The sequence below is a fragment of the Euleptes europaea genome, chromosome 17, assembly GCF_029931775.1.
Source record: "Euleptes europaea isolate rEulEur1 chromosome 17, rEulEur1.hap1, whole genome shotgun sequence".
Lineage (NCBI taxonomy): Eukaryota > Metazoa > Chordata > Lepidosauria > Squamata > Sphaerodactylidae > Euleptes > Euleptes europaea.
In genome coordinates this window covers 40,807,363-40,831,515 of record NC_079328.1, presented here as the reverse complement: position 1 = coordinate 40,831,515, position 24,153 = coordinate 40,807,363, and the positions used below count along the sequence as shown (strand labels likewise).

The 24,153-nt window shown below is 44.8% G+C and overlaps 1 protein-coding gene across 1 annotated transcript in view; it reads left to right on the top strand.

Moving 5' to 3' along the window:
* ITFG1 (integrin alpha FG-GAP repeat containing 1) overlaps window positions 1–24,153 on the top strand; it is a 123,167-nt gene that overhangs the window by 17,051 nt on the left and 81,963 nt on the right. The window contains exons 7-8 of the mRNA XM_056862574.1: window positions 17,884–17,942; window positions 20,562–20,646. Of these exons, the coding sequence (XP_056718552.1) occupies window positions 17,884–17,942; window positions 20,562–20,646 (144 nt within the window). The remainder of the gene's footprint in view (window positions 1–17,883; window positions 17,943–20,561; window positions 20,647–24,153) is intronic.

The window sequence follows — 24,153 nt, the reverse complement described above, 5'->3', positions numbered from 1 at the left end:
TTACTCTCTTGCACTCTTCCTATACCAAATAAGAACTGTGCCCTGCAGCTTGCCCTGCAGCTATCTGCTGCTAATTCACATAGATATTCAAGTTGCTCGGTACTCCAACCGGATGGAGAGAGTTACTGTGCTAAGATAAAAAGATTTTATACTCACCTACAGTTCCCCAGTCACGATCCACAGGCTAAGAGCCTCTGGTGAGCAGGAGCCTTGGAATTTAAATGCACACAGCCCCCACCTCTCAGACACAAGCTCCAATCACAACAACCCCACTTAACAAGGGAACAATCAAGCTTTCAGGCAGCAATCAACCTTAATCACACACACACACCCCCGGCACAACAATCACAACACTCTCCCAGCAAACCTCAATTAAATTCTCAGTTTAGTTAGGCTTCCCAGCGTTTTAAAAAAGGCAAAGTTTAAACTCAGCCCTGCCTGTAGTCCCCAGCTCAGCTGAATCAAAAGATTCCAGATTTTTCCATCCTTCTGCGCGTCACCCATTTGTTGACAGGTTGACAGGTTATCTTGACCCAGATGGCCCAGACTAGCCCCATTTCATCAGCTCGCAAAAGCTAAGCAGGGTCAGCCCTGGTTATAATTTGGATGGGAGACCACCACAGAAATCCAGGGTTGCTATGCAGGGTCTAAACAGGATCAGGCAATAGCAGACCTCTACTGAACAACTCTTGCCTGGAAAACCCCATGAGAGGTCGTCATAAGTCGTCTGCGATTTGACGGCACTTTTCACCATCACCATAGTTTGGTAAGAATCTTTCTATGACTACTATTCACGTGATAAGCAAAATATCTTATAAGCTAAGTAACTAATGGTTTAAAAGAATTTGTTTAGTGAGATCTAGGATGTTTAAAATGTTTATGATAAATTATAGAAGTTATGGTAATGGATTTTTTCCAGTTTAATATATTCTGAGGTTTGGGAGTATGTTTTTGCGAGTTTGAAGATGTTTTGTTATTTTGGATGAACGATAGAAACTTGGGTAATAGCTTTTCCTCTCTTCTTAAGTTTGGATCAAGTTGGGGCTCGGATAATGAAATATGTTTTATCCTTTTTCCCATCCCACCTTTTCTTTTTCTGTATCCCATTATAAAAAAAGAGCGTGTTACATCCACACTATCACGTTTCCAGGATAAGATGCAAGTTCCTCATTTTGACCTTTAAAGGCGCTTGTTGCCTGGGTTGGTAGTCTTTCAGGGAATGCCTTTTCCCCCATGAACCTCCTCAGGGCCTTATGGTCCACTAGCGAGTCCCTTCTGCTGGCTTCTTTCTTTAGGGATGCAACGTTATTACTTATCAGGAGGAGGGACTTCTCTGTGGTGGCTCTGGAGTTGCAAAACACTGTTCTCTGAGATGTCCATATGAGGCGCTTCTGGTCTCCATTCGTAGTCAGATAGAAACCTTCTTGGACGTCTGAGGCCTAGTAGAAGTTCTTGTTGTGTTTATGTAGTTCGGCGTTTCTTCTGTGTTCTTATTTTTTATAACTGATTGGCCTTCAGTTCAGTTGGTATGTTCAAATTGTTGCCAACTTTCTGCTTAAAGGTGGTCTCTAAAATATTAATAAGAGAGTCACCAGGGCACTCTCAACAGAAAAGTCATCGAGGCTCAGATGTTTGTGGTGTAGTCGGTCTCTCTACTGCTCGAAGGGGACTCTGAGAATAGTTCCTTCTTGTTGCTTGCTGTGCGTTCCTGTTTGCCACATGAGGATGTGGGCTTATTGGTTCTCTGATTGTATCTGATATTAAAGTCCAGCAGTCAAGCTTGGTGATATTGTTTAGCTTCAGGAGATCCCTACCTAACTGAAAACAGATTTTTAAAAATCTGTCTTGCATGGAAAAAGAAGTTCTCGAAAGAGTTGTTTTGCTGCCTGTTTTTCATTTGCTCAAATTTAATATCGATGTTTTCTGAAATGGGTTATCCTTTAAATCAGCCCATAAACTTGTGCCTTTTTAGAATTTGTTTAAAAAGCTGTTATGAAAATGTCTCATATTCACCTCTTTTTTTCTAATTAACCCTCATTGGCTTAAGAAAAACTGCTAGATTTTAAAAAGTGGGTGAGAATGATAGTATTGTGTAATGGTTAGAATGTCAGACTAGGATTTGAGAGTTACTCCAGTCTAAGCTAATTCATTTCAGTGGCCTTAAACTGGAGTAACTCTGCCTAAGATTGCACTGTCAGGCCGCCACACACGCAACTGCATTTCCTGGCCCCCTACCCCAGCCCCAATGTGCAGAGACCCTACATTAAACTAACATGGAACAGGGTTCTTGTGCGCATCTTCAGGGTAGAAAAGAAAAGTGAGTTCTCATGGGGATCCCTCTATGTATTGCCATTTTCCCTCCATTAGGACAATGGTGCCCTGTGTATAAACACACTATTTTGCAACAGATGTCACCGAAATAGTTGAGCCCGCTTAAACTGTTTTTGATGGTTCCATCATTCTAAGCAGCTTAACAGATTGAAAGTGTGTCTGGGGGGAAAAAGGGGGGGAATCCTCTCTACTTTGAGAATCTTTATACCAATTTCTGCCTAATCCATTTTCAAGCAGTTAAAGCTCTCTTACACACACACACCCTGTAGAATCATAGAATCGGAAGGGACCACCAGGGTCATTTAGTCCAACCCCTTGCACAATGCAGGAAATTCACAACTACCTCCCCCACACACACCCAGTGACCCCTACTCCATGCCCAGAAGGTGGCCAAGATGCCCTCCCTCTCATCACCTGCTTAAGGTCATAGAATCAGCATTGCTGACAGATCAGGGATGCAACTTTATTACTTATCAGGAGCAGGGACTTCTCTGTGGTGGCTCCAGAGTTGCAGAACACTGTTCTCTGAAATGTCCATGTGAGGCGCTTCTGGGCTCCATTCATAGTCAGATAGAAACCTCCTTGGAAGTCAGCCTTCTGCCCCCCTCCAGGATCCAAAGAACTGGGTACCTCACTCTGGGCACTTCAGAGGGGTGCTGTCGTTCCTTTCACAGAGCAACCGCAACACCTCCCCCTCCCCAAATACCACAAAAGCAGGTTGACACGTGGCCTTGGGACACGTGCTGGTCAAACAACACAAATATTCCAAACAGCTCTAAGCTTTTCAGTGCACTTTAAAGAGCTCTTTGGATCCTGGGCCTGAGAATTTCACTATGTACTCCCCCCTAGAAGAGAAGAATAAGAAAAGTTGGTTTTTATATGTCGACTTTCTCTACCACAGAAGGGAGACTCAAACCAGCTTACAATCACCTTCCTTTCCCCTCCCCACAACAGCTAGCCCAAGGTCACCAAGCTGGCTTCATGTGTAGGAGTGGGGAAACCAACCTGGTTCACCAGATTAGCATCCGCCGCTCATGTGGAAGGAGTGGGGAATCAAACCCGGTTCTCCAGATCGGACTCCACCGCTCTTAACCACTACACCACGCTGGCTCTCCTTTCCCATTATATCCAAAAGGTGTCATACAGCAATAACCACAAAACCTTCAAGGGTTTACCTCACTGGAATTATTATTAATGATAATCATCATCGTATTTGATATGCTGATTATCTGAATGGGAGCCTATTGAGTCATTGTGATTTTTAATTATATAACTAAAAATGGACTTTGAACCCTAACAGTGCTCCATTGGGTAACCGCATGAGGGTTTTCTTGGCAAAATATTGTCAATCAGGGCAAAATAATTTTGATCAGATCTGTAGTGGTGGTGGTGGGAAAGTGCCATCGAGTCACAGCTGACTTAAGGTGACCCCGTCAGGTTTTCAAAGCAAGAGATGTTCATAGGTGGCTTGCCGTAACGGGTTTTAAGGGGCTTGTCTTCTTTATGGCTAAAGTAGTCGTTTTTCTCAGCATTGCTTTATCTGTTCAATCAAGCTCTCTTTGTTCTGAAAACACTTTCACCTATTCAGGAGACAGTTGTACCTGTATATGTTTTCCTTTATCCTTCCTCCATTTCTGTAACATTGAACCAGTAATTTGAATTTTATTGTTTAACGAAAGACAGTCGTTGCCTGAAATGAAAGTATGATATTTATTTGGAGGGTTGTTTGTTTGTTTGTTTTGTTATGTTATGTTTGCAATGACCTCTGGTTACAAGCAATGAATTCTAAATAAATATTTTCAACAATTGCAAATTATATCAGGGGTGATGAATACAACTTGCTCCAGACTGTGTGTTTAAAGTACTTATGTGTCAACAGCAACTGCAGTTACTTCAGATTGAAAGGAGCTTGGTTATTGCAGTACACCGGGGGGGGGGGGGGCAGATGGGTTTTGACAGATTTTTACAGTTCGCCACTTCAACTTTAATATATGCCTTCCTCAACCTCTGTGCAACCACTGCAAATCTCTAAACCTAACACATTTCTTTTGGCTGACCGAACGATCTCTTGCTTCCGATGTATCATCTGAACGGGACAAGACGACTAGCAGATTCACAGTGAATTTCCTGCTGCGTTCTGCGTGAGCATCACTGTGGAATACAATGCCATGCATCTTCCACATGAAGCTTCCTTATACTGAAGCAGACCCTTGGCCCATTAAAGTCAGTATTGTCTGCTCAGACCAGCAGCAGCTCTCCAGGTTCTCAGGCAGAGGTCTTTCACATCACCTACTTGCCTGGTCCCTTTAACTGGAGGTGCCGGAGATTGAACCTGGAACCTTCTGCATGCCAAGCAAATGCTCTACCACTGGGCCTCGGCCCCTTCCGTAGACCTAGCTGTGCAGATATGGACCTATTCCACTGTGGGGTTTTACAGTATGGCCTCTCTCAATGCAGTGGTGATATTGGGAAGCTGATCTAGGCCCCACAGCAAGGAATATTGTTTAAAAGTCTTATTTCTTAATACTTTCTGGGTTTTTAAGAGTTCCTGAAGATGAAGAAGTGTTGGTTTTTATACCTTGCTTTTCTCTACCGAAAAGTGTCTCAAAGCGGCTTACAATCACACACATCCACAACAGGCATTTTGTGAAGAAGAAGAAGAGTTGGTTTTTATATGCTGACTTTCTCTACCACTTAAGGCAGAATCCAACCAGCTTACAATCACCTTCCCTTCCTCTCCCCACAACAGACACCCTGTGAGGTAGCTGGGGCTGAGAGAGCTCTTAATAGAACTGTGACTAGCCCAAGGTCACCCAGCTGGCTTCATGTGTAGGAATGGGGAAACCAACCCAGTACACCAGATTAGCCTCTGCCGCTCATGTGGAGGAGTGGGGAATCAAACTCGGTTCTCCAATCAGAGTCCACTGCTCCAAACCACTGCTCTTAACCACTACACCACGCTGGCTCTGGTAGGTGAGGCTCAGAGAGTTCAGAGAGAACTGTGACTAGCCCAAGATCACCCAGCAGGCCTCATGTGGAGGAGTGGGGAATCGAACCTGGTCCGCCAGTTTAGAACCCGCCACTCATGTGGAGAAGCAGGGAATCAAACCCAGTTCTCCAGATCAGAGTCCGCCGCTCTTAACTACTATACCACGCTGGCTCTCCTAACTAGTACGATGTGCTAAAGAGAACTACTGAAAGGTGCTCATACCAAAACCGACCACTTCAATGCACAAAAAAATATTTTGGAAGGACCAAGGAGAATCTCATAAAGCTTCGATATGGTGTAGTGATTAAAGTGCCAGACCGAGGTTCAAATCCCCACTCTGCCACGGTAGCTGACTGGGTGACCTTGTGCCAGTCACACCCCTCAACCTAACCTACCTCACAGGGTTGTTGTGAGAATAAACTGGAGGAGAAGGCCGTCGGCCTCTTTGGGGAGAAAGGCAAGAAGTAAATGAAGTAAATAAACAAATGGGTTGAATCTGCTGTTCAAAGCCAAAAGTCCCATAAGCCCTTGGGCCCTCCTCAAGCAGCTTTTCGTCTTCTGGCCTAAGCATCATAAAACAGTTAAGCTGAGTGACTCTACTGCACGACAGCTAATAAGCACAAAAGCAAATAAGTGACATAAATGTCACCAGTGATATCCTGTGCTGGGGTTAATGGAAACAATGGGTAGGGAGAAGAGAATTAAATGGCTGTCTGCGGAGATTTTACTCAACAGCTGTCGATGTAAATTTCACCCTTTTCCCTCTCTCTATTAAAAAAAAAAAAAAAACCTTAGTTGACCATGTAAAGATAATCTGCTGCCGGCTGTTTGTTCAAGAGACGATAGGTGCTTTGCGGAGTAGGTTCTGTTGGCGAGGAGGCGGCCAGAGACATTTCAGAGAAAGGCCCGGCAGCCTTTCTGCCCTGTGCATTGCTAATTGTAATGCAGGCAACATACGCAGGCGAAAGCAGCGCTTTGTTTCCAAGCTGCAACTTCCTTTCTAGCGGTGCATCGGCTAGTTGGCCAGCAGTTTGCAAACCCACTCCTGGCGTCCTGGCCATTACAGGATTGTCTAAAAGCCTGGGATTGAGCCTGATAATCCTGCAGTACAAACTGTCAGATATGTGTATATTCCCCTGCTGCCTTCTAAGACCCGGATTAGGGGAACCTGGCTCTTTTCCAGGCAGGCCTGGACCCTGCTTATTGTAATGAGCCCCATCTGTTTTTAACTTAGAGACTGTTGGTTTTAATTCAGATAATTTTATGTGCTTTGTGTGTGTTAAGTGTCATCAAGTCGCTTCCGACTCATGGCGACCCTATGAATCAATATCCTCCAAAATGTTCTATCTTGGAAAGCCTTGCTCAGGTCTTGCAAACTGAGGACTGTGGCTTCCTTTATTGAGTCAATCCATCTCTTGTTGGTTCTTCCTCTTTTCCTGCTGCCCTCAACTTTTCCTAGCATAATTGTCTTTTCTAGTGACTCTGGTCTTCTCAAATTTATTTGCTACTATGTTTCAATGTTGTTTTGTCTGTTGTGAGCAGCCCTGAGACTGGCTTCGGCAGGGAGAAGGTTGGGATATAAGACTAAAGATAAATTTAAAAATAAATTAAAGCACTTTGGAGGTCAGATACTTTTTTAAAAAAAATTTTTTATGGAATAACCACATCCTTTCATAAGTAGATTTTCCTGTGTTCTGTCGGTATCACTTCTCTCTCCTTCTCAGGGGAGGGACCGTAGCTCAGTGGTAGAGCCTCTACTTGGCATGCAGAAGGTCCCAGGTTCAACCCCTGGCATCTCCAGTTAAAGGGACTGGGCAAGCAGGTGATGTGAAAGACCCCTGCCTGAAACCCTAGAGAGCCACTGCCGGTCTGAGTAGACAATACTGACTTTGATGGACCAGGGGTCTGATTCAGTATAAGGAAGCTTCATGTGTTCACGTGTATTCGTCTGTCCTCTTGGACTCCAATGAGATTGTGACAAATTCAACTCTGTCAAGTTGTACTAATCTTTCCCATTTTTATTAGGTGCGTGCTACAGAACAATTCTATGTATGTTTTTATTCAACATGGAAATCTCACTGACTGTAGGTGGGGGGGGGGGGAAGGACCTCAGATGTACACAGGATTCCCAACAGTGCCAATGCATACCTATCAAGATTCCAGATGCAGTAGCTTCTGTGTTTACTGCTCTTGGAGAAACTGGGGGAAGAGATGTGAGGATCCATGATTACATGTGCACGTGGCTGTGTAAATAGTTATGTGTGGGCATGAATCACAAAGAAGCGATCTGTCTCCCAGCAGTGAAATGAGGTCATTAGCTATTGGAGGATAGAACAAGTCCAGCCTTGGTTGATGTTTGGCCAGCTAACGTGACCCAACCCCGTTTTTGTCTAGGACCAAAGCATTCCTCTTTCTAATCTCGTGGCAGGTCTGCTGAGGATGCTGTGAATGTAGAATTTCCTTTGTGTCTGTTACACCGACAGTGAAAGCTGACATTTCCACTGTTTCCGAATCACCTATATAGAAGCGTTAAAGGGTTGATCTCATTCTTCTCAATGGCTCAACTGGTGTTTTATTCAAAAGTTACTTTCAACGCTTTGGGTGTTGTAAGCCTCCTCCCGCCCCACTGTGGGCCTGCAACCCTCTGCCATTCTGTTTGACATCAGGCCTCCTGTCCTGAGGCCTCCGAATGGGAAGGAGAGGGTGATACGTGTGGTGTAGTGGTTAAGAGCAGTGGTTTGGAGCGGTGGACTCTGATCTGGAGAACCGGGTTTGATTCCCCACCCCTCCTCATGAGCAGCAGAGGCTAATCTGATGAACTGGATTTGTTTCCACACTCCTACACATGAAGCCAGTTGGGTGACCTTGGGCTAGTCACTCTCTCAGCCCCAGCTACCGCACCGGGTGTCTGTTGTGGGTGTCTGTTGTGGTAATTGTAAGCCGGTTTGAGTTTTCCTTAAGTGATAATGTTGGCATATAAAAACCAATTCTTCCTCCCCCTTTTCCTCCTCCTCCTTTTCCTCCTCTTCTCCTCCTCCACTGCCTTCCCAGGACTGGCTGCCTCTGTAGCTCCACCTTTCCTTTCCTTCCCAGCTGGGTGTGGTGCCTTTCCTTTTATGGGATTCCCTGGTCCCACCTGGGAGGCTACAAAAGGAAAGGGAAGCCTTCCCTGCCCATCTCCCTGCCCCTTCCCCTAGCTGTTCAGGGCTGCCTCTTAGCTTCGCCCATCCTGGCCCTCCCCAAGTCCGGGCTCGACTTTGCCTTCGGACCATGCCCCCACCTGGCTCCTGGCCTTGTCCTGTTCAGTCCCAGACACTGACCAGAAACAAACCCGCTTAGCTTCAGTCAGGTTGCAGGATCATTTGGCTTGCAACCATACCCTGGAAGAAACAGAACATTTTGGGACCTGGGTGCAGCGTAAGGGCCAGCCACCACCGAAAGCTCTCTATTCATCTGAGACAGACAACTGTTGCATATGCTTACTGGCTTCTTGCTACTGAGCAAGTGAGGTGTGGCTCAGTTGTAGAGCATCTGCTTGGCATGCAGAAGGTCCCAGGTTCAATCCCCGGCCTCTCCAGTAAAAGGAACCAGGCAAGTAGGTGATGTGAAAGACCTCCGCCTGGGACCCTGGAGAGCTGCCGCCGGTCTGAGCAGACAATACTGACTTTGATGGACCAAGGATCTGATTCAGGATAAGGCAACTAAATGAGTTCAACATCATTCATCTGTTATTATCAGGCCCACCATGGATGAATTAACAGCTGTGTCACAAGATGAAAGCAAGAACCCCAGGTGCATGCAGAGTGGATGGTCTCCAAACTGGCCAGATTCACCCAAAACTACTGCCAGTGTTGTTTGGTGGTAACTCTCCTAATAGTGGTGGGAGCTGTCCTTAGTACGCCTCACCAATCGCACAAGCTGTCAACGGGCAACTGCGGTTGTAGACATGACTAAGCGTACAGACTGTTGTCACTTTCTTTTCCGGAAAGAAACCAAACAGCAAAGCAAATGCCTTGAGGGGATCCTGACAAGTCCTTGAAAATCCAGGTACAGCTGCTGCTCTGATTTAAATTGTCCTCTTCCCCCACACACCTTCACCCCTTACCCTGGTGAAAGACTGATTCCGCTTGCTCTCATGAGTCATCTCTCACTCTCTGTGTATGCTGTCTTATTCTGTATTCCTGGTATCATAGTAGTGAGGCTCAGCTCGTGCCATACCTAGGTGATTATTTGGCTGGCATTTGAATTTGATGGCCTGGCTCTCTCCAAAGAGGACTGAAAATGGTTTTAGAAGGTAGATGTTTCTCTTAAAGCCTAGGGCTTCTTGCAAAGACACTGACTGCCCATTCCCGACCTTTCGGCTTCTAGGATAGCGTAGCCGAGGCGCCACCACGGCACCTCCAAACCTGTTTTCTGGCCGCCAAAAGGCTTTAAAAAGCCTTTTAGAGGCTTTTTAAATTTTAAATGGGGCAAAATGTCCCATTGAGAGCAGCAATGCTGTGCCTGCATAAAAGCAGGCACAGCAATGTTGTTTGTCCCGCCGGCGTGCCATGCTGAAAGGGGACAGGACGCTTCCTATCAGCAGCTCCCCCCACCAGCACGCCCCGGGGACGCCCCCCGGGATGCTGGTGCGGGGCTTTGTGCCAGTGTGATGCCGCCAAAAGACTGGGCGGCACTGCAGTGCTAGGAGACCAGTGTCTGGGCCTCCCCCCTGGCGTTGCGTGGCATAAGTGGCCCGGGCACCGGGGGGGGGGGCAATGTTGGCGCAGCCCCTTCCTGGCCTCCCGAGGACTTTCATCCTGGAGGTTCAGGAATGAGCTGTGAATTTGCAAGCTGTATTCTGCAAATCTATGTGTAGTACATTTCACATTTGCACATGGGGGCTAATGTTTCGCTGTATGCTCATGCTGGGACTTTTTTTCGCTGCTGAAGTTGGTTTTTTTTATGAGAATTGGATGCAAATGAGAAATTAATTGGCTTTTTTAAAACAATATTGTTTAGCTTATGAAGTGTTGAACATAAAAATAATGAGTTTTGAAAGCCTGCTGCTGTGGGCTGGGGTTTCTTCTACCGCCCATGGCAACACTATACACTTTTTTGCCCAGAATAAATGGCTTTTCCAGTTCACAGTGCCATGCTTGAAGTATGAAAATTCCAGAGGGTAAATCCCAGTTGAGCCGCATAATCAGAAACATAATTTTCTGTAGAGAGCTAATTTGAATACCTGTACAGTTTAAAATGGACCTCCGCGGTTAAAATGTATAGCTAGTTGTATCCAGAGATAGTAGTTAGCTATGCCCAACATAGGCTGTTCCCAATGCTCTTATTGTCATAAATCAGTGAAGTTTTGAAATAAATAATTTTTAAAGTACCATATGGTTAATTTTTGTACCTATAGCTGTTTTATTTAGACCTGTTTTATTTTACCTGAGAGCCCCACCACCACCCACCCCATGCGCTGACTGTTCTGTAATTCTACCAAATATAATAAAGCCATTCTGTTTTTGGGTTCAGCTAAGAACGTGAGAGCCTTTGGTGGCAGTGAAAATAAGTAGAAAATGCTAAGGAAGGCAAAGAGGCAGCATAATGCAAGTCATCTCAAAACACTACAGAGAGATGCTGTTACAGGTATTACATACAAGGGGTCTTGGAAAGGGACAAAACTTTACGGAGGACCTTCATGTACTCTGATCCCATATAGATGAAAATCAGCATTTTGACCTGTGTCCACTACACATACACATGAACACACATGAAGCTGCCTTCTACTGAATCAGACCCTTGGGTCCATCAAAGTCAGTATTGTCTGCTCAGACCGGCAGCGGCTCTCCAGAGTCTCAGGCAGAGGTTTTTCACATCACCTACTTGCCTAGTCCCTTTAACTGGAGATGCTGGGGATTGAAGCTGGGACCTCCTGCATGCCCAGTAGATGCTATACCACTGAGCCACAGCCCCTCCCTCAAAAGCGGTTTACCATTCAGCATGGAGGGAGGAAAGGGAAGTGGTTGCCATTCAAGTCCCGAGCAGGACTGATTCGGGGGTACACATCTAACCTTTTAAACCTTTTACATGGTCCTTAGGATAAGAACATTTCTGTAGACAGTTTAAGAATTATTCTTGCTAGACAGCAAGCTTGCACAGTTTGTTTTTGCCATGAAGTATTTGCATCAGGTACAGACAGACCACAACTGTTTGCCGAGTATTTATTTATTTTTTTTGCAAGAAACAATTACAGCGAATACTTTGGGGAACCTGGAAACAGAGAGTCCAAATTGCCAAATTATTATTTCCAGCACTTCCCTCCCTTTCAGCTGTCTAAATGCTGCCGTACTTGAAAATAGCATATTCAAAATACAGATATTTTAAGCGATTGGCGTTTAGCAGGGAGTGAACATTCTACCATTTTAGTGTGGCTTACGGAGTCTATTTTAACATTTCAAAGACCAGAAAGCAATATTTTCAAAGCACAATATAATTACATTTCAGGTTTCCCTATAAAAGAACCGATTGGAATGATTGCTAATATTTTTGCATTCTGTCTGTATGCACTCATATTGTCTTAGTCTTCCGAATGCAAGAATGCTCAATATTCAGCATCCAGAGATTGATTAGGTGAAAAGCTACCATTGCCACATCCTATGTAATTTTATAGCGCTTGTTCCCCCTTGGACCTAGGGTTGCCAAGTGCCAGGTGGTGGTGGGCAAACCCCCACCAATCCACCTGGCCGCTGGCTGACCATCTGAGGGTCGGCGAGCAATCTGTGCAGGCAGGGACAAGTCACTTCCGGTTCACACCCGGAAGTGCTGCATTGCAAAGGGCCGGTTTCCACTCAAACTCCCAGTCTGAGTGGTAAAGGTCTGTTGCGATGCGTAAAACGCATCACAAGGGGCCATTTGAGTCGAAAACGGCCCCTTGTGGTGCGTTTTACACCCGGAGGTGCCGCATCGCAACAGGCCTTTACCACTCAAACTGGTAAGTTTGAGTGGAAACCGGCCCTTTGCAATGCAGCACTTCCGGGAGCGCACGACACCCCCCCCCCACCTCCACTCCAAAAACCTCCCACCGAAGAAGAAGAGGGACCTGGTAAGCCTACTTGAACCCCTGTCCCTTATGACAGGGTTCACCCACTCTCCACAGCTTTCTAGGATTTGTGTCCCTTTCTCTAGCCAATAAGGTTCTTTTAATGGCTTATAAAAATAATTTAAAACATCCATAACATAAGAATTTTATTTCACTGGTTTTACTACAATCATAAAAGGGCATAAATAACTAAAAACAACAGCAGGAGATAAAACATGGCTCCTGTTGCATTTTTTAAATCAATTATGCAGAAGTGCTTTGACTTTCCTGCGGCATAAGGAGAGGAGGGGCCGGGCGGCTGTCGGTGGGGAGAAATGAGCTCGACGCAGCGGCATACTACTTGAGATCCTAGCCAGAGATGATGCTTCTGGCCAGATTCCGCTTCTCACTCTCACAAGCACTTAGAACATAAGAAAAGCCATGCTGGATCAGACCAGGGCCCATCAAGTCCAGCAGTCTGTTCACACAGTGGCCAACCAGGTGCCTCTAGGAAGCCCACAAACAAGATGACTGCAGCAGCACCATCCTGCCTGTGTTCCACAGCATCTAATAGAATAGGCATGCTCCTCTGATCCTGGAGACAATAGGTATGCATCATGACTAGTGTCCATTTTTACTAGTAGCCATGGATAGCCCTCTCCTCCATGAACATGTCCACTGCCCTCTTCAAGCCTTCCAAGTTGGCAGCCATTCCCACATCCTGGGGCAGGGAGTTCCACAAGTTAACTGTATGTTGTGTGAAGAAATACTTGAAAGTGGGAGTAAACCGTAAAAAGATATCAAGATATTGTAATTTTTTGTATTAGATGCATATTATAAGCAAACCTCAAGGATTGGATTAGATTAATAGTGGACTGATGAAGGCGGAAGTTAAATTCATGGGGCAAGAAGGAAAATAACTGAAGAAAAAGGGGAACAAGGAAACTCCACCTAAAAGTCAGGGGAAACCCAAGGGGTTGAGCTGAACACTTACCTAATATAATAACCAATACATCTATTTTTATTATATATTGTGCACAATTATATTTTAAAACACAGGGCCTAAAATACAGGCTTTCTAAAAAGCACAGACATAGTTACAAATTGGTTCTTGTAGGTTATCCAGGCTGTGTAACCGTGGTCTTGGTTACAGACTTGGCCAACCTGAGAAATCAGCAGTGGCTGAACATGGACTGACCCAAACAGGACACAGGGTCTTATTCCAAGACACTGAAATACTGGACAGTTCTACCAACTATTTTGTCAGATTGCACAGAGAAGCCATTGAAATTCATAAACATCAGCACAACTTTAACAGAAAAGAAGAGAGTTTAAGAATGAATAAGGCTTGGCTTCCTGTCCTGAAAACCTCCAGACTAACAAAGACTACAGTCCACAATAGCCATGCGGATCAGCCTTGGATTCCACCTGTTAACAGATCACTTCAGGATACAATGGTTCCACATTAACATACCACACCCTCATTAGCACATTATCTTGATACTTACAGGACAATGATTTGCACATTACCTTTAATACTTCGCAGGACAATGACTCAGCTCAAACCCAACCCCCCCCTTCTGACTATATATTACTCTTCCTACCCACTTAACACTGAGAGACACTGTCCTTCAGTGTTACTCCTCTAAAGAGTAACATTCCCGGTCAAAGCCAGGCTCTGGGTGGGTGTCATGATCCTAGGCCTCAAGTGCAGCCTTCAGGCCCTAGGGAGGCCTATATTAAAGTAGTTACCAGGCTTACATCTCCCAGGTACCCTCTGGGTCTGGTGATTGGTGGAAGAGGATTTGGAGGGAAGGCTAGGGCCAATCAAGGGTAAGGGAGTGGTGCCTGGGGAGAAGGAATAAAATGCCTTGCCTGAAAAGGGAGGGGGTTCACTCCTAGGGAGCAGGGCTGGAGAGAGACTGCTGCAGATGGAGGGATCCCTCCTCCAGGAAGGGGTGAGTTAGCCTGAGGCCTAGTGCCAGGAGGCTGCTAGGGACAGTAAAGATAGATGTGTTAGGGTTTTTAATTGTTTGAGTGCCTGCCTTTATTGGTTTTGTTGTCTTATTGTGGCTTGAATTATTATTATTAGACCTTTTTAATAAACTGTTTGTTACTCTGCCCTGGGTCTTCATGCCTCATTTGGTCCCTAGAAAGTACACCCTGTTGGGAGAAGCAGCAGCCAGGGGCAGGGAGGGTGCTCTGGGCCTTCTTGAGTTAGGCTCACACCAAAGTGGTGGCAGCTACTGAAGATCCCCATTCCTCTCTCTTACTTGACAGCAGGTAACAACATAAATAATAAAATCATATATATCTAAAATTCATAAGTAATCAATAAAATTCATAAAACCATTCAATACAGTTAACAAGATGGTACTCATATAATTACAGGGCCATTGGAGGCCCGGCCAAGCAGCCAAATCCTCATATCAGAAGCCCCGAGGGAGAGGAGAGGGAGGCCAGTAACGATGACAACCCGTGGTTGCCCTCAATTGTAGGCCTGGTGGGAAAGCTCTGTTTTACAGGACCTGCAGAACTTCTGAAGGTCCCATAGGGCCCTGATGTTACTTGGAAGAACATTCCATCAGGCTGGGGCCAGGGCCTTGTTGGATGTTGCCCTATTGTTGCTGGTTGCGAAGGGGCCCCCATAACAGTTCAAGCTTCAGGACCCCAAAACTGTAGATCCGCCACTGTATGCGCCTAGGCTTCCGTCACGTTTTGCCCTAAACTTTCAGCAGTTTTTGTGATGTTGTAGGTTGCCACTTTTGGGGGGGAAAAAACACCCCCTTTTCCAGGAAACAGTGCGAGCCCACACAGCCTTTTCTCGGATGCAAAGCGCTCTGCAGTCAATGGAACGAGTGTCTTTTTTCTAAGCACCTCTACATTTTTGTTAACGCAGTAAACCTTTCCGACATTTAAATTATCATCTTTTGAGTTTGTTCTTTGTAGTTTGACTCTCTCTTTTTAAAAAATCCTCACATTTATTCCTCCCACACACCAAACAAACCCATGCTTTGTTTTATTGCTAAGTTGGGTGACACCATCGCCACTGTGTTATTGGCTGTTTTTTTTTTAATTCTCTGTTTGTTTTGGAGATGCTTATTGTTATTCCTGTCCTCTCGCTCTGAGCTTTATATACATTTTTTTTAATTCTGTTTGTTTTGGAGATGCTTATTGTTATTCCTGTCCTCTCGCTCTGAGCTTTATATATATTCCACCATAGAACTGTTTTTTGGTCTCCTATATAGTATACATAAAATGTGTGTATGTGTGTGTGAACTAGGGAGGGAAGCCATTGCAAAAGGGCTAACCATCCATTCCTGAGCCTCCAGGGCAAAAGCCCTTAGGAGGCCAGGAAGGTGCCTCGGTGGCATCCGTGCAGCTAACACTGGCATTAGCCACCCAAACGCCGGCGCAACCGGCTACTGGGCCTTCCTGGTTCCTGCTGGCGTCGGAAAGGCCCGGTCGCCTATTGCACCGGCGTTCCCGGGGCGTTATGGCGTATTCATGGCTGCTAGTTAAAATGGATACTAGTCATGATGCATACCTATTCTCTCCAAGATCAGAGGAGCATGCCTGTTATATAAGGTGCTGTGGAACACAGGCAGGATAATGCTGCTGCAGTTGTCTTGTTTGTGGGCTTCCTAGAGGCACTTGGTTGGCCACTGTGTGAACAGACTGCTGGACTTGATGGGCCTTGGTCTGATCTAAAATGGCTTTTCTTATGTTCTTATGATCATCTTGGTTGGCTTCCCAAGGTATTTTGTTCTCTAGCATTGGGTTAGCTGGCTTGATTCAACAGAATCGTGCCTTATGAGTCTGTCTCAGCTTTAGGCCATTTTTCCAGATTTAGTCGCTGTTCTATTCAAGCACTGCCATTATGCTCACAATTTTGGCTTCAGCATTAGAGTGTAGCTTAGGCTGTGTATTCTGACCTTGAATAAAATGAATTTTTAGAAACCCAGCTATTTTAATTTTAGTGCCAGGATTTTCTCCACTGGCTCAGACTCTTCCAGTTGAAAATGTGTTGCGATCGAGGCAGCATTAAAATGTAGATGAGGGTAATTGTCACGGGGGGAGGAGGGGGGAACTTCATAACGATGTCTACTGAGTAAAATTACTATAATGTTGTCATTATGCTAACATAGTAAGTAAAGCTGCTGCAAAGGTTTTAATGTTAGACTGCACCTTGTTTTGATCATTTGGGGACTTTGGCTAACCGGCTTGTCACCGTCAGTTTTCTGAAAGGGTATTTTAGTTGAAGGAAACAAAATTAATATGGTTGACGCTCGGAATTTGAATGAGTCGTCCATTGCACTAGCAATAGTACAGAGTCAAAGGGAGCATAGCACAAAAAAAGCCCAAAGCATAACAGTTGTTGCAAAAAGAAGTTGCTGTGACTCCCTCCCCCCCCCACTCACCCCAGAAGATAGACATAAACCCCAGAATGTGCTGTGCTCCGTATTGCAAACCCGAGACCTGTTAAATGGATGGAGGGGGGCATCCAGTGAAATTGATGGTCAGTAGATCATGGACGAGCAAAAGGAAATACTTCTTTAAACGAGTGGTCTAATCCAGCAGGGCTGCACATTTTCATAACTAAACTGTTTGCGTGTGGTTGGGGGGGCATGAGAACGTCAGGAATCTAATAACGGCCCCAAATGCTCTGAAGCAGCAGTTCCTGAACTGTGCTCTATGGAGCACTGGGTGCCCCGCGAAACATCTCCTAGCGCTCCGTGAAGAGATTGGAACGAAAAATACTACTTTCGTTCGGTTTAGTATATAGGTGCTAGGCGAAAATTAGTGCTCCGTGACGAATTTCTCTTCTGAAAAGTGCTCCATGACTCAAAAAGTTTGGGAACCGCTACTCTGGGGAACTTATCTTGACTGCCATGTTGCTAACATATATATGGCTTTGTATTGTGTGTGTGTGTGTGTGGGGGGGTTAATGTGGTGCTGGTGGAAAGTGCCATCAAGTCACAGCAGACGTTCGGAGACCCTGTAGGGTTTTCAAAGCTAGAGGTGTACGCGGGTGATTTGCCCTTGCCTGCCTCTGCGTGTTAACCCTGGACTTCTTTGGTCCTCTCCCATCCAAGTACTAATCAGGGCCGACCCTGGCTTAGCCATGGTCTGATGAGATTAGGCTAGCTTGGGCCATCCAGGTCAGGGTGGGTGTTGATGTACCTGTATGTGTGTAAAGTGTCGTCAAGTCGCAGCCGACTTATGGTGACCCCTTATGGGGTTTTCAATGCAAGAGACTGACAGAGGTGGTTTGCCAGTGCCTTCCTCTGTATAGCAACCCTTGACTTCTTTGGTGGTCTCCCATCCAAATACTAACCAGGGCTGACCCTGCTTAGCTTCTGAGATCTGATGAGATCAGGCTAGCCTGGGCCATCCAGGTTAGGACGTTGATGTACCTAGGCTGAACTAAATAGTAACACAAAATACAATTGTCGCACATTATTTGCCTTTATTTGACTTCTGTCCCCACGTGTCTTTACAGATTTGTTCCTTACAACAGAAACCTCAGATGGAATTCAGTTCCAAACATGGGTAAATCAGGTAAGGAGAATAAATATTGCAAACTGCTGTCGGGCAGGAAAACAAAATAAGCGATGCCTTCGGGCCTGTCAAACACAAAGGCCGCACGATTGTGCTGGTTTTTAAGAGCAAAGCGGTGGAATGATGAGAAAAGTCGCTGCAGCTTTGCACCGTGAACTTTTTCAATATTACAAGGCGGTAATGCTTTCCTCAGCATCCTTCCCTCCGCAGGATTTTAGCCTGGCTGCCAATTAAACCAATCAGTCTGCCCTAATGTGTATGTTAACAGGATTCCCGTCGTGGTGTCATCTGTTGTGCGAGGTTACTGCCGTTTAATGTGTCGGCGGGATGGCTGATGAGGAAAGAGCATTTCAATGGAGTTCGCTCTTTTCCTAGTTGTTGTCAGGCTTCTGTACTGTCTGAACATGTCTGGGATAGAGTCATGGGAGAAGTGGGAAGAGTCCATTATAGGATTCTTTGGGATTTTCCTCCTGTACAGCCGCTCTTCTTGTACAAGCCATGAAATTCCCAAGGAGTGATCTCAAGCACAGCTTGGTGTGGTGCTAATAGGGTTGCCAACCTCCAGGTACTAGCTGGAGATCTCCTGCTATTACAGCTGATCTCCAGCCGATAAGAGATCTGTTCCCCTGGAGAAAATGGCCGCTTTGGCAATGGGACTCTATGGCATTGAAGTCCCTCCCCGCCCCAAACCCTGCCCTCCTCAAGCCCAAAAACCTCCCGCTGGTGGCAGAGAGGGACCTGGCAACCCTAGGTGCGAAGAAGGGAAGAAGGCTTGGAGCTGTTGTTTTCCTAGAGTGAGCAGCTGAACCACAAAGCTGAGCTAATTTGTGCTCTTTCTGTTCACAAAGAGGATCCTATGTCAAGAAGAAGCAGTTTGGTCTAGCACAGGGGTCTCCGACCTTTTTGAGCATGTGGGTACCTTTGGATTCTGACACAGGGTGGTGGGAAAAACCACAAAATGGCCACCATGGGAGGCAGAGCCAACCGCAGGAAGCCCAGTGCAGGGAACAAGAGGAGTCATTTTTTAGAAATATACTGGGAATGAGGAGTGAGAAACAATAAAACCAACACTGTGGTGGCAGCTGCTGCCAAAATGACACTGTCTTAATCTACCCAGCCAATTGGATCTCCAGTGGCCAATCAGAAGCCCTGATGTGCAGGAGCCCCACCCACTTTCCAAAAATACTTGATGGGCACCACAAAAGGTGTTAGCGGGCACTATAGTGCCCTTGGGGACTCCTGGTCTAGAAGATGCTAGAACCAAATTTCTTGGCAGAATTCTTGAAGGGGCGTAAATTCTTCCCTGAAAGCAGAGAAGTTGATTTTCCTTCTCTCAGATACTGACTTTGTCTCTCGTTTCATACAAAGTCTCATTGTTTGCCATGAAAATACAAGTGGAAGTTGAATCTGAAGGGTGAAATGTTTTAACATAAGTACTTCTGGACTTGGTTATTTTAATAATGTTATTTTTGATTTAGGCTGAACTTGCATTGAGCAGGGGGTTGGGCTAGATGGCTTGTATGGCTTAGATCGCTTCCAACTCTATGATTCTATGTTTTATTGTCTTGTGATCAGTTGTAATGGCCTTTGGCTATATGCAATAAATGCTATCATTTCATATTGCCTAGGTCTGCAGTGGAGGGGGAAATTTGGGGAGATCCCTGCTTCCTCTTCCTCAAATAGAAATGCTGCTCTACTGGAAAAATTGTACGGCTGGATGCATGCCTGTGTGCTTCAACAATATCAATAAATCAATCAAGTTTATTTCGATACAATTATCAGCTCTAAATAAAAATCAAAGTTAGGTTAAAATAATAAAATAAAATAATAAAAGTTGATGATTCTGGGAGGGATGATTTGAAGAAGAGGAGGAAAGATCTTCTATGGGGAAAGGTTTCCAGTCAGCCGTTTACGAATCCCACTAGACCGGAGGCAAAATTCGGCTACTTGAGTAGTTATCTCCCAAGAGGAGTCTGCTAAGAGAAGGGAAACTTTAGCTTCTTCCGATCTCCCAGGAAAGAATGACAATACGGGGAGAATGTACTGCGATCTTATGTCGTTGTAGAAGGGACATTGCAGCAGAACATGTTCTACTGTTTCCACTTTCTCTGTTTTGCATGGGTTTTGCGCAGTGGCAGTATTTCAGCCAATGAGGTTAATCCAAAGCGCAATTATTGCTAAATGGAAACTTCAACAATCTCAAATACTGTAAAGCTACCAGAGATTCAGGGGAACTTCGAAAGAGTCATAATTACTTACACTCAATAACAAACAGACCAAAACACCAAGGCCAGTATTTGAGTCTTCAATCTCAGAAGTAGTTACTATGTTCGATTATCAAATTTCATGATTGCTCAGGCTGCGTTTGTGCAATCTTGAGGGCCTCTGAGATGGAGCTGCCAGGATGCAGTTGTTTATTCCCAATTTTTAAAAAGCATCACTGTCCTACAAATAAAGTGTACAAATAAAACGGTAATTGCAAAAGAGTTCTCAAACGTGAGAACGACTTTTGAAAATATAGGGTTATGGTATTTTTTACATGTGTGTTGTAGTTATTTCCCTGTTTACAGCTTGGTTGGTTTGATATATATATATTTTTAATATGTTTATCCCTGACAGGAGGGAAATTTTTCCAACGCTACATACACCAACCAGAAGCCCACAGATGTGAAGGTTGTCGGACAATCAGTGTTTGCAGATTTTGGTAAGGTTCTGTTCTCTGTGTTTGAAATGTTTGACACACATGAGTACAGACTTGTGTCTGATGCAGAAGCTCTTTTGGTGGTTTGAAAAAAATGTGTTTACTGTCTTGCATTAAATGTCTATTCAGATAGTAACAAAGAGGTAATTTTTAGAGGTGATAAATGACTGGGCCCAAGAACAGTTGGTCATGGGGCCAACTTGCGGGAAAGTGATCTGTGATTTGACCCTGAGTGGCACCTGGGATCTTATGCTGGCTGGCGGTAGAGGAGGTCAAACCTCTAGGGAATAGTACCCACAGGGCTGTCAGATTAAGCATACAAGCAAGTAATAAGTTCTGCGAAAGTCCACCGCAGCCATATATAACTTCATAGAATCATAGAGTTGGAAGGGACCACCAGGGTCATCAAGTCCAACCCCCTGCACAGTGCAGGAAATTCACAACTAACTCCCCCCCCCCACATCTAGTGACCAGAAGATGGCCAAGATGCCCTCCCTCTCATCATCTGCCTAAGGTTACAGAATCAGCATTGCTGACAGATGGCCATCTAACCTCTTCTTAAAAACCTCCAGGGAAGGAGAGCTTACCACCTCCCGAGTAAGCCTGTTCCACTGAGGAACCGCTCTAACTGTTAGAAAATTCTTCCTGATGTCTAGACGGAAACTCTTTTGATTTAATTTCAACCCGTTGGTTCTGGTCCGACCTTCTGGGGCAACAGAAAACAACTCAGCACCATCCTCAATATGACAGCCCCTCAAGTACTTGAACATGGTTATCATATCCCCTCTCAGTCTTCTCCTCTTCAGGCTAAACATACCCAGCTCCTTCAACCTTTCCTCGTAGGACTTGGTCTCCAGACCCCTCACCATCTTTGTTGCCCTCCTCTGGACACGTTCCAGCTTGTCTACATCTTTTTTAAATTGTGGTACCCAAAACTGAACACAGTACTCTAGTTGAGGTCTAACCAGAGCGGAGTAAAGCGATGCCATCACTTTGTGTGATCTGGACACTATACTTCTGTTGATGCAGCCCAAGACTGTATTTGCCTTTTTAGCTACCTCATCACACTGCTGACTCATGTTCAGTGTTTGGTCTACTAAGACCCCAAGATCCTTTTCACACACACTACTGCTCAGACAAGTCTCCCCCATCCTATTATTATGCATTTGATTTTTCCTACTTAAATGCAGAACTTTACATTTGTCTTTGTTGAAGTGCATTTTATTAGTTCTAGCCCACTTCTCCAGCCTGTCAAGATCATCCTGGATCTTGGCTCTGTCTTCTACCGTATTTGCTACCCCTCCCAATTTAGTATCATCTGCAAATTTAATAAGCATCCCCTCTATTCCTTCATCCAAATCATTTATAAAGATGTTGAACAACACAGGGCCCAGCACAGATCCCTGAGGAACTCCACTAGTCACTTCTCTCCAAGTGGATGAGGAACCATTAACTAGAACTCTTTGGGTATGATCTGACAACCAGTTGCAGATCCACCTAACAATAATAGGATCTAAATCACATTTTCCCAATTTTTCAGCTAGAATACTATGTGGAACCTTATCAAAAGCCTTACTGAAATCTAGATAAACTATGTCTACAGCATTCCCCTGATCCAGCGAAGGTAGTAACTTTCTCAAAAAAGGAGATAAGATTAGTCTGACATGACTTATTCTTGAGAAACCTGTGCTGGCTTTTAGTGATCAGATCCATCCTTTCTAAATGCTCAAGGACTGACTGTTTGATGATTTGTTCAAACACTTTTCCTGGTATAGAAGTCAAGCTGATGGGTCGGTAGTTACCCGGATCCTCCTTTTTCCCCTTCTTGAAGATGGGGACAACATTTGCCCACTTCCAATCTTCTGGCACCTCACCTGTTTGCCAAGACTTTTCAAGAATAATGGACAGAGGTTCAGAAATTACATCTGCAAGTTCTTTGAGTACCCTTGGGTGCAATTCATCTGGCCCAGAAATTTTTGTTTCGTTTAAAGAAACCAGGTGTTTGTGCACTACCCCAATGCCAATTCTAGGCTGCAAATCCCATCCCTCATCACATGTTCTGTTTATGCCATGTTGAGCACCACTTCCCTCACGAGAAAAGACTGTGGAAAAGTAGGAATTGAGGAGTTCTGCCCTCTCCATCTCCTGTTACAATTTCACTTTCCGGTCCACACAATGGGCTTATCTTGTCCTTGTTCTTACTCCTACTCTGTACATAGGAAAAGAGCCCTTTTTTGTTGCGTTTAGCATCTCTCTCTAGCCTAAGTTCATACTGAGCTTTAGCTTTACTAACACTCTCCCTACAAGCACTAGTTATTTGTTTATATTCCTCTTTGGTTATAAGGCCCTCCTTCCACTTCCTAAATGAGTCTTTTTTATTTCTCTTAAGTCTTCAAAAGACTTAATTTCTCAAAGAGGAGGAAAAAAGGAAGTTGAAAAGAAGAATCAGGAGGGTCATATCTAGTCACACTCTCTCATCCTCACCTACCTCACAGGGTGTCTGTTGTGGGGAAGGGAAGGTGATTGTAAGCTGGTTTGATTCTCCCTTAAGTGATAGAGAAATTCGGCATATAAAAACCAACTCTTCTTCTTAAAAAAGCAACAAACAAAACAAAAAACTCAGATTTGGAAAGTTTGAGGGAGACCAAACTCTGGTAAACAAAACGCAAGACAGTGTAAGCCAAGCCAGGTAATCTGTTGTTCTGATCCAGCACGGCCTCTCCTATGTTGTTGCACTACTGTTTTGTAAAAACCCTCTTCTATAATCTCCGTCATTCAGTTACAAAATTTTAACAGATAAAGTGCCCATAAAGCCTGATATGCATGGGAAACATTTAAATTAATTAAAGTAGCTTATAAAAAGATTGATGAAACATGTCAACATTCTTAATGGTTATAATTGCTGGTTGTTTCGCTAAGCTTCGGAACAAAGAGAACTCTTGATTTATATGCAAATCTAGCTTAAAGCAATTTTTTGGCCAGCTCAATATTAAAACACACATACACACACACGCACTACATTAAGTATCATTTCAAGCCAAAAAGGCTGCAACTAATATTTAACTTTTTAATGTCTATCTTTATCCAGAGGTTTTTCTATTGTTATTACAGCCTTGTCCAGTGTATTTTATTCTTGTTTAGAGAGTGACTTTACATGTTGCAAGTATGAAATAACTGGCCAAATAGCTACACTTAGTCACATTTTCCTAGCTCTTACAGTCGCTGAGTTGCATCTGTTTTCGTGGAGGCGAGGTCTATCAGTGGCTACTAGCTGTAGCGACTAGAGAGAACCTCCACATTCAGAGGCAGTAAACGTCTGAATACCAGTGCCAGAAGGCAACATCTGGGGAAGGCCTCGGCCTCTGTGCCCTGTTGTCGCCCCTCCAGAGGAACTTGTTGGCCTCTGTGGGAGACAGGATGCTGGACTAGATGGACCACCGGTCTGTTCCAGCAGGGGTCCTCTTATGTTGATGTTCCACAAGATGCTGTGGATGACATCTTGAAAGTGCA